This window comes from Fringilla coelebs, assembly GCF_963513975.1.
Source record: "Fringilla coelebs genome assembly, chromosome: 7".
In the NCBI taxonomy this organism is placed as follows: Eukaryota; Metazoa; Chordata; class Aves; order Passeriformes; family Fringillidae; genus Fringilla; species Fringilla coelebs.
This window is the reverse complement of record NC_140035.1, coordinates 21,262,303-21,273,258: the sequence shown is the minus strand read 5'-3', so window position 1 is coordinate 21,273,258 and position 10,956 is coordinate 21,262,303. Positions and strand designations below refer to the sequence as shown.

The 10,956-nt window shown below is 45.0% G+C and overlaps 1 protein-coding gene across 1 annotated transcript; it reads left to right on the top strand.

Moving 5' to 3' along the window:
* Positions 1-1,452: 1,452 nt before the first annotated feature.
* CHRNA1 (cholinergic receptor nicotinic alpha 1 subunit) lies at positions 1,453-10,258 on the top strand (the record flags this gene model as incomplete). Its single annotated transcript, XM_084209107.1, has 9 exons — positions 1,453-1,495; positions 3,238-3,383; positions 3,538-3,582; positions 4,005-4,114; positions 4,359-4,554; positions 5,167-5,404; positions 6,489-6,712; positions 7,988-8,227; positions 10,127-10,258. 9 exons carry the CDS (start codon positions 1,453-1,455, stop codon positions 10,256-10,258), a joined length of 1,374 nt encoding a protein of 457 aa, XP_084065233.1.
* Between the last annotated feature and the right edge of the window lie 698 nt (positions 10,259-10,956).

The window sequence follows — 10,956 nt, the reverse complement described above, 5'->3', positions numbered from 1 at the left end:
TCCTGAGGCTTGTGGCTCTGGGACTTCAGTGACAGACTTAGGGGGAGTGTGCGTGTGTGTGTACATTCAATAATATAAAATTATTTGGCAGACTATTTTTTCTGAACAGAGACAGACCTCTGCAAACAAACATTCCTGTGGCACCCAACTCCACTGCAGACACACTGTGTGAAGAATTGTCTTGGTTAAGCTGGACAACTCTAATTTTACCTCAATGTCCTCTACTTTTTTGCACGGGGACAGCAAGTGAATCCAAATCTGCCTTCTCCAGACCATTTGGGATTTCACAGACCCTACCAAAGCTCTCTCTCTTCCTTTCAGACTGACGGTTCATACTCTCTCTGTTCCAGGTACAGAAGCCAATTTGCACTGTGGATGTTGTTGTCACTTTCTCCTGGGCCTCTTCCAAGTCTTTTGAAACCAGATGACCTGAACTGCGAAGAACATTCACAGATTTATAGTGGCATCTTTCCTTTTTGCTTCATCTCCTGTCCCAGAAACTGATGGACTTGCTTTTCTCATGCTGCTGAACACTTCACACGACTATGTCTCTCAAGGTTTTGTTCCTGAGTGATATTGTTGAGCTCAGAGTAGATAATCCTGTATATATGAGGTAGATAGGTGTGTATGTATATATTTTTTTAATTTATATATATATCTATAACAATCTCCACTGTTTCTTGTTTTCTTTACTAGCCAGAACGAGTATTCTTACCAAACACATCACTTTTCTCTCCTTTGCAGGTGATTTATGGCAATAAAGAGCAGGCACTTGCTAGCTCCACAGAAATCCACTGGATCTGCCCTGCCACTAAGTATCCCCAGTCCACTAAGTATAGAGGTGGCAGCAGGAGGGTGGGGTGTCTTCTCCTAGTCAGTTAATAGCTTCCAAGGTGGGGATTCCACCAGGAAGTCCTGGTAGACTCAAGGAGATGGATCTCTCTTCAGAATTTCCTTCAAAGCTTTCCCATCTCTCTGTGAAGCCAGAGGAGCAGGCTCCTCCCAGCATGCTGTCTGTACACAGGTGGGGGTGTATCAGAAATAAGTGACTATGCTCTGTTTTGTCTCAGAGAAACAAAATCTTAAACCTGGCAAGTTGCTCTGTTCACAAAAAGTTTCTGAGATCTCGCCAAGATGCTGAGTTACTTACAGATAATTCTTTCTTAGTTTATCTGTGTGTGTATTTGTTTAGCCAGTCACAGATCACATTGATACTTAGAAAAAAAACGACCTTCTGCAAACCACAGGAGCTATTTGATGGGTGAAGCACTCTGTGCTCCGTTCCCAGCGCGGTGGTGCGTGCCCTCAGCTGTCATCCCCAGAACAGGTGCTGTAAACCAATCCCCTGCTGGGTGTATTTTGGCAGCAGCCTGGGGAGGCAGCACAGCCCCCTCTGAAGAGACCTCAGAGGTGCTTTGTGCGTGCCCCCACCTGCATGACTGCGGCAAGAGGATGATGAAGGTCCCTTGTGTACTCCTCCTCCTCGTCTGCACAGGTAAGGTGTGCCAGCCAAGGGGGGTTGTCTCCTTCCAGAGGGTGTGCGACCAGGGCTTTGGGTATACATCAGCACGAGCCAGCATGTGTTCCAGGAGCTGCCTGGCCCATGGGTAAGGGTTTATGAACACAACTAATCGTTTAAAAGAAAGCTTTGGGGTCCAGTAGTAGCAGCTCAGATATTTGTAATTTCAGGCACCAGATATTTTGAGTGGAGAAGTTAGTGTTTAATTGGTTTTCTCTCTGCAATCTTTTTTTCATGCTTCCGTTTGCCTTAATGCTACACGTATTTCAAAATATGGGAAAGGATCTAGTAAGCACAACTTAGAATGGGAAAAATCATTACTAGAAGTTTCATTAAGTTGTGGGGTGACTGACAAGGAGGTACAATTGATTGGCAGCTGCATGTGTTGTACTGAGCTAATTCCTTTTCAACTGTCCCGTAAAAGAATAAATATTTGTGATCCTAAAAGCTTTTCAGAAAATTCAAGCAGTAGACTAAATTCCTACCAAGCTACACCAGAAGGGAGCAAATGGAAAAGGATTATAATTGCATTAATAAAGCATAGAGCTTCAATTAGATGATGCTGTAATCATAACTTAAAAATTGAAAGATGCCTCCTTGCCTACCCTCGTTCAGCCTCCTGGCAGAGGAAGCAAACAGTGTCTGTCTGCAACAGGCAGCTTTACTGATTGGCATCCAAGTGTTTTAATATAATCTCATGGCAGGACAAGGCCAAGGCAGAATCCTTGGCAATCTCAGCTCAGCTATGTAAAAGAAGCTGATGAAAAGTCAGTTAGGAAACCAGCAGAAATCTTAGCTTAGGTTGGAGTCAGCAGTAAAATTCTTGTTGACTTCTGTGGCCCAGGATTCAACAGAGAGGGGGAGACGAGGGTGCAACCTGCCAAAAATGCTTGCAGTGAGGCTCAACTGTTCTGTTCCCTCTCACTGCCTTTAAGAGGGGAGACATACAAAGACATCCCCAAGCACCCCTTCCATTTGCTTTCCTCCCCTGTCACAGTGAAGCAGCTGCAACCCGAGGACATGGTGTGCCTGCTTCCCCTGCCCCAGGCTCTCTGGAAGCAGGGCCCATCTGTTTTCCAGTGCCATGCACAGCACTGGGAAGGCTCCCCTGGAACAGGGCTGCTCCCGGCCATTTTCACTTGTGAAATTTTCCTTTCAAGGCTCTTTGGCACAGCACGGCCAAGTCATGCTGGGCAGCCTGTGGGCAGAGCTGTGCATGGACCTACCCCATCACACACAGCCAGTGGTTTCCTTCTCTCACCACCTGCACCACCCGAGCAACTCCTGCTGTAGAGAGGAGCTCTTGTTCCACCTGTTCCATGCAAGGATTGGGGATGGCGATGCCTTCTCCGTGACTGCTGTGCTTGGCCCTCACCTTTAATGTCAGTGTCACTGCAAGCTCTGTGGAGTTGGAGGTGAAAAAGGCAACATCAAAAACCTCTGAGACTGGACATTTTCTGTGTCTAACTGTCCGTAAGTGCTGCATGTTAGCACAGTTTCAGGCTGGAAGACTCCTAATGTTCAGTCTGATGTTCATCATCCTGCCTATTTGCATTTCTTCATCTCCTGGTGGGAGACCATTGTCACAGGGAGGACTTGGTGTTATCCCCCCACCAGCGGCTTTCCTGGCAGCATTTCCCCCATGCCAGCCTCAGACTGATGGGTGCTGTAGCCTGTTCCCTGCCCCTGTGACTCGTTCCACCCCTGTTGTTCTGCAGCTGGGCTGGCGCTGGGCTATGAGGACGAGACTCGCCTGGTGGAGCACTTGTTCAGTAACTACAACAAGGTGGTGAGGCCCGTGGAGGACCATCGGGACGCCGTCGTTGTCACCGTGGGGCTGCAGCTCATCCAGCTCATCAGCGTGGTATGCTACAGACACGAGCAGTGTTGAGTCACTGCCTCATGTGATAGTGCCAAATGCTGGTGTTTTTCTAAGGAAACAATTTTTATCCTTTAATCCTGATGCTTGCTGATGCTGCCTTCTTTTTTTTTTTCTTTCCTTTCATTTTTTTTTTAAGGATGAAGTAAATCAGATTGTGACAACCAATGTGCGCCTGAAACAGGTAACTCTAAATATTCCTAACCATTTCATCTAATTCAAATAAATGCACTCGACACAGTCAGGAATTGACTACACTCCCATACCTTCAGGGGTAGCTTGGAGAGGTGGGTCAGACAGCAGAGCATTTCTTCTCACTGAGATCTAAAGAATAAAGTGCTCTAGATGCTAAGAGTTTTAAGAAAAGCATTTGGGGTGGTATTTCAAACAGTAGGCTCCTGATATCGTTGTATTATTTTCCTTTGGGGTTTTTGTTTATTTTTAATAAGCTTCTTAAACCAAAGTATAAGTTAATATAAAAAATGAGCTGGGGGTCCCACTCCCATATGCATGTCCCAAAGCAAGGGAGGAGCTGTTTCTGGGAAGCACTCAAACTAACACCAGTGCTGGGAGAGGCTCTCAGGGGCTGAAATCTTCCCTCTTTAGCAATGGACAGACGTCAACCTCAGATGGAATCCAGATGACTACGGCGGTGTAAAAAAAATCCGCATCCCCTCAGATGATATCTGGCGGCCAGACCTTGTTCTTTACAACAAGTAAGGGGTGCCAGCTGCTGAGGGAGGCAGGGAGGGAGGGAGGGGGAAGGAGCTCTGCCTTGTGGCACTACCCTGGTGGGACAGTTTTCCCATGACATCTGTTCCAGTGGGTACAATTCCTCAGGGTAAGCTTCTCCAGGAGCAGGCACTGGGGAGTCATTTGACCCACAGCCAGAGAAATCCTTTTGTGACTGTGCTGATTATGCTGCCCGTATTGCTTTCAATGTCCTTGTTCCTTCTGCAGCGCAGATGGTGATTTTGCCATTGTAAAATACACCAAAGTCCTTCTGGAGCACACAGGTCTGATCACCTGGACACCACCAGCTATTTTTAAGAGTTACTGTGAGATCATAGTCACACACTTCCCATTTGACCAGCAGAACTGCAGTATGAAGTTGGGAACTTGGACATATGATGGCACCATGGTTGTTATTAACCCGGTAAGCAAGGAGTTTGTAACTGGGGAAAGCAGCAAAGACCTGTACATGTTTTTAAGATAAATCTCTGATTTAGAATGGAATATGACTTAGTTTTGACTGGAAAAACAAGCAGACCCTACCTGTAAACCAGAAAATTCTCATTTGTAGATCTGGCACAAGATTTCCTGGTTTGGCTCCTAAATTCTGCTTACCTATTATCCCTGTGCCCTAACAGTCTCCTGTCTGTCCTCTGGCAGCTTTGCACCACTTTTTATGGTGCTGCCTGTTCTGCTTCTGTTTGTTTTCTCGGGTTTAGGGTTTTTTGAGGGGGTATGTTTTCTCTGCTCATGACTTTCCACTGCCAAAGACTCCTTCTCTGTCCCCTCAGGTACTTCTCCTATCTGTAATATTTTTTCAGTCTACTATCCCTGTTTCTGTAAAATATTCAGTTGAATGCTGTGTAGAGGTTGATATTCTAAGGAAAAATAGCATAGACAAGAGCTGTTTACTCACCAAAAAACCCCACAAAGTGCATGTGTTATTTGGAATCCTGTTCCTGAGCCAAACCTGCTAAGTTTTGATTTGGTTCAGAATATCTGGTATTAAGAATTTGTTGGGGTGTTTTGCTGCCAGGAGAGCGATCGTCCAGATCTGAGTAACTTCATGGAGAGTGGGGAGTGGGTGATGAAGGATTACCGTGGCTGGAAGCACTGGGTGTACTACGCTTGCTGTCCTGACACCCCCTACCTGGACATCACCTACCACTTCCTCATGCAACGCCTGCCCCTCTACTTCATCGTGAACGTCATCATCCCCTGCCTGCTCTTCTCCTTTCTAACAGGGCTAGTTTTTTACCTACCCACAGATTCAGGTATGTAAATTTATTCATTCTACTTCCATGGAAATTGCTCTTCTAAGAAATTCCTGAGAAATTCCCAGTATTTGAAACCATCAGCCAACTTGAAGGCCAATGCATACTAAAACTGGACATTTCCACTGAAAGTAATGACTTTAAGTATTCTGCAAAGAAAGGATAAGTGCTGAAAACTGAAACTATTGATTTAAATAAATTGGGGTGCTTATCACAGAAATTGGTGACTATCTATCCAGTTAACTTCTGCAAACTAAAGACTTAGCTGGATAATTTTTATGTTTTGCCATAGGTAGTCAGTGGTAGTTAGTGTTAGTATGTCCTGCAGTAAAATGAGCACGCAGGGGGGTGACAGAGGCCCTTCTGCATCGTGTCAGAGCAGAGAGCTCATTACCTGCTCACACACACATCACCCCGTGTGACACAGGGTAATCCTGACCTGCTCCGGCCTCCTTTGTCTCTGCCGAGCCACTCATGCTCCCTGCAAACATTTCATCTGCTTGATTCTTTTTGCCTTTTGTCAGCTTTTCATACCACTTAATTTCAGTGTAAGCCCCTTCTTATTAAATACTTTAAGTGGAAAACTTTCTACAAAGTTGAACTGGATTTTAAAAAATGTGTGAATAATGTTTTGTAATTCATTTTTGACACCCTCCACGTGCAAGACCTCACACAGCAACTGACCTGATGTCAGATGTGATTTTTAGTCTGCTCTCTCAGCCCAGAGACAGAGAGTAAGGGAAGCAAACAGTCAGGAAGCTGTGGAGTAAGCACTAAGGTGCATATGCTGCATTGTTCAAAATGCAGAGCCCAGGAAATGCTCCCAGCAAGTAAAAATGTTCAGCACCGCCACCTCAGCCCAGTCATTCCTGGTAATTCCCACCTTAGTGCTGGAGCAGATGCTGTTAGGCTCTCAGGTTTGCCAAGCCTGCTTCTGCTTTGGATGCTGGCAGAGATGATAGCACTGCAAATGCACACAGGTGTTTGTGTGAACAGCTCTCACCCACGTCCTATTTCTCAAACAAATGCTCTCTGTGCTGAATGACAGGAGCAGCGATCATTTTGGGGGGCTGTTTTATGACAGGTGAGAAAATGACCCTCAGCATCTCTGTCCTGCTGTCTTTGACTGTGTTCCTGCTGGTCATCGTGGAGCTGATTCCCTCCACCTCCAGCGCAGTGCCTCTGATTGGCAAGTACATGCTGTTCACCATGGTGTTTGTCATCGCCTCGATCATCATCACCGTCATCGTCATCAACACCCACCACCGCTCCCCCAGCACGCACACCATGCCCCCCTGGGTCAGGAAGGTGAGCTCTGTGCCTTGGCACACCTGCTGGTTTCCACCAAATGCTCCATATTTTATTGGCAGGTCTTCTAATAAAAGTCAGAAAGAATTGGGGAGGTAAATGCATCACATTAAAGAGCACAAGAGCCAGTGTTTACTACTTGGCTGTGCGTAAAGTCAGCAAGATTGCTAAAGTGCTCCTTGAAGTAACAAAATTGTCCACTGGGCTAGAGTCTTGCAGGGAACAGATGAGACAAAACATAGGCAGCTAAAGGTAGGGAATGGGAAAAGATAATGTCCATCTGGACTTGAATTACATAGCCTGGTCTAATTCTCCACTGACTGCAAGGCACTGCCTGCCAGTGGCCAGTCACCATTCTGCATGAGTGCAGAGCACAAAGGCTACTGGGAATACTTGAGTACAGCATCCCATTTTGCAAAAACTGCTTTAACAAAAGCTAAAAAATCTTCTCTATACTTTTCCAGTACATAGTTGCTCTGCAGCCCTTGGGGGATCCTTGCACAGGAGTCTAAATGGTAATCATAAGATGTAGAAAAAAATGGTTGTCTGTCATTACAAGTTCTTTGCCAGGGAGACAGTATCAAAGATCATCTGAGTTATTCAGTAATCCTTGCTGTTTTGAAGGCTGCCTGGGTTCGTACTAAACTATGACACGAAAGGAGGTTTTTCTGTATTTCTGCGTGTTTCTAATTATGCTTTTAAGGTTACAGCTTATATCAGATTCCCTCTGCAGCATAAACAACCCCTGCAGAAGGGAAATTTCAACAGGAAACACTGCATGTGCTTAACATTGCTCTGGCAGCAAGTCTCTTTCTGTGAAGCTTATATGCCTGTATAGCAAACACTCATAATAGTGAAATCAAACCCAAGTAGCCAAAAGAGTTTCTTTGTAGTCCATTCTTCAAGTCAGATTTGTAGGCAATATGTTTCAAGTTAGGTGGGATGGCTGGAGCTCTGTCAGCCCGTGCCAGCTGAGGATGTGCTCCGCGGCATCGCCCCCCGCTCTGTGTGTGGATGTTGGGTGAAGGGCAGGGGGGCGGCTGGCAGAAAACGCGCTGCAGGCCTGCGGGTGACTCCTCTGCCCCGGGACACAGGCTGACAAAAAGCCCCAGTGTAACTGAGGCGTGGGCTGTGACATAGCCAGAGAGGGAATCTGCAGCAGACCCAGCACGGGAAGCGATCTGGGAGGGGAGAGGCTTGTCTTTGTTCAGCGCAGCTGCAGCTGTAACACAGCCCCACAGACCAGCAACTGTCATCTTCTCCCTTTGTTTGCAGATCTTTATTGACACGATCCCAAACGTCATGTTTTTCTCTACAATGAAGCGACCATCAAGAGACAAACAAGACAAAAATATTTTTGCAGAAGATATTGATATTTCTGACATTTCTGGGAAGTCAGGTTCTATGCCTGTCAACTTCTACTCCCCGCTTACCAAAAACCCAGATGTGAAAAATGCTATAGAGGGAATCAAATACATTGCAGAAACGATGAAATCAGACCAAGAAGCCAGTAATGTAAGGCTTTTTTTGTGCATGATTCATTTCTAGCTTTCAAGTTGCTACATCTTACTTTTTTGGCAAAATATCCCTGCCTTACAAAAACACTCCAAGCCCTGGTTTGGCTCTAGCAGTGGACGGTCTTCTCCCCTTAAGGGAATCAACAAGGAGCAACAAATAATTGTCATAGATGTTAATTGAATATTGGCTTCCCAAAATAATAGAAAAGGGAAAAGAGTCAGTGTGCTAAGGTTTTCTTATGTGATATGTGAAGCCATAGAGATGGAGTGTAGGAAACCAGTTTCAAGAACTATAAGCAAGTTCCAAAACACATTTCTTCTGTCTCCCACTCAGGCATCTTGCTCCTGTAGTAAGTAAGATCCTACTGCTTTTGAAAACCCAGGAAGCAAGGCAAACTCCAAAAGCCTAGTAGCGTTATCTAAGTAGTGCTAAATGTAACTTACAAATTATATTTCCAATTTTGATAAGGTTTTGTTTTATTCCTGAATACAAGTAGTCCCTCCAAATGAATTATGTTATGAGCTACTCTGATTACTGACTTTTTCCACATTGCAAGCCAAAGGAAGGATAAAAGCATATAGAGTCACACATGGCAGTGTTCCCTAGGAAAACCCAGCTCTGCCTCCTTCTAGCACATTCAGTACAATTAACCCCTCTTTTATTTCAGCTTTCACAGCTCACACAGCTTTTGCAGGGATAATTCAGTCCTGGTATTTCACCTTCCTAGGTGGTCATAGACCTCTCCTGTTGAGCTGCAGGCTAGTCTGAAGACAGGGGGGCTCTCTGAAAAAATAATTTGACCCATTCTCTTGAAAAGGAGGTGCTTCCTTCCCATGGACAGGATTTACACCAGGGTGTTTGTTCCTGTGACCAAATTCCTGGAGCATGTGAGATGGCTCTGGCTGTAGTCTCATGTTCCCCGTGACTCCTTTGCCTGTCTGCAGACAAATTGTTGTCTTCAGCAGGGCTGGCGGGGCTTCAACATCTCTGGGCTCCACTTCCTCCCTGGCTTACCAGGAGGGTCTTCAGGTTACCAGCAAATGCCCCCTTCGGAAGTGGAGCCCAGCTGCTTGTGTCACCTGGGCACTAGTGATATATCACTTCCAGGGGGTTTCAGAAGTCAAGCTCCCTAAATAACCTAAAGGTTGTGGCTTCTGAAGGCTATCACTTCATTGCATTTGCTTCTGAGCCACCTCAAAACCAGTGTCCTCTAGATACATTACAACAGCCTCTTCTACCTGTGGGAGAGCCAAAGCACGGGCAGAAAGCGCTTTAGGCCAGCACATGTCACTCCTTCCAGTGGAGTTCCAGGGTGGAAATCATGAGCCCTGCTGTACTTGGTGCCTTGCACTCTGCATGCTCTTACTGTGCTGGGTTCCCACCAAAGCACCCAGTGAAAAGGTACAGAGCAAGTGGTTCATGGGGTCCCACAACTAGAAAAAAGACTAATGGAGATACCAAGAAGGTTTTACAAGACATTAGAGTGTATGGAAAGCAGGGGTTAGGGTTAAATTATTAGGAATTATCTAGATATCCCATGAGAACAAAAAAGCAATGGAAAAACAAAAGTCATTTGGGCCAAAATAAGCATTTTAAACTTTCTTTCAGAAGCAACACTTGGCCTAATACTTAAGATTTTCAACTTTTTTTTAATGAAATTGTTCAGCAAATTGCCAGGGTTTCTGGTTAGTTTAGTGTTGAAACTTTTATTTCTAGGTTGTTTAGGCTTTCTTAACCACTGACCTGCTTCTGAGAAGAAAATGAGCATTTTTTGCATAGCAATAATAAAGGCACTTAGGGAAGAGCCTTTCCCTTGTTCGAGACAATAAATTACAAGAATGATGTAACAAACAGGGCTCTGCACAGATTTTACCATCTCCTTTGTTTCTTCCCCAGGCTGCAGAAGAATGGAAGTTTGTTGCAATGGTGCTTGATCATCTCCTCCTTGGCATATTTATGCTAGTTTGTTTTATAGGAACATTAGCTGTATTTGCTGGTCGCCTTATTGAATTAAATCAGCAAGGATGAACATCAGCTGGAAACTATTTGCAACCCTGAACATCTGAAAGCATCATAACCATCAGAATCTGGCCAGCCTCTGAAAGGTTCACTGACAGGAATCAGTAACCACTGGGAAAGAGCAGGCATAATAAACCATAAGGCCCCATGCTTAGCACTTCTGAGCTGCTGCTCAGTAGCATTTAATTGCCAAAAAGAAACACTTGGATTAGTGGTAAAATTGAACAGCTGTCAGCCAGGTTTTGATCCGTTTTACTCTTCATTAAAAATGTTAATGTATTAATAAGACTGTCTGACTTTGTAAGCAACAGATACTATTCCAGTGAAGTCAATAGCAGTGTAATAAGCTTTAGCTGTGCTGTAAGTCTGTATCCAAGTTTGGCATTCAAGCTGGTTTTAAAATCTGCTCCGTGGCTTTTGTATAAGCAGAGTCACTCCTCTGATAACACTAGATATAACCATCAGAAATATCTCAAACTCCATCCTTAAGCGCTTGATTTTCATGTACAAATCTGAACTGCAGATTTGTACATGACTGTCATGCAGGACTCCACCTGTAGAAGCTCTTGCTGCAGCAAAGAGGAGAGACTTTTTCTTTACTGGGGGAAGGATCCAACCTGTTTCTAGAACAATCTCCACATTCAGCCTACTCTGCTGTTGGAAGCTTGGTTTCCACTCTGCATTTGGAGTGATGACTAATGCTGGGG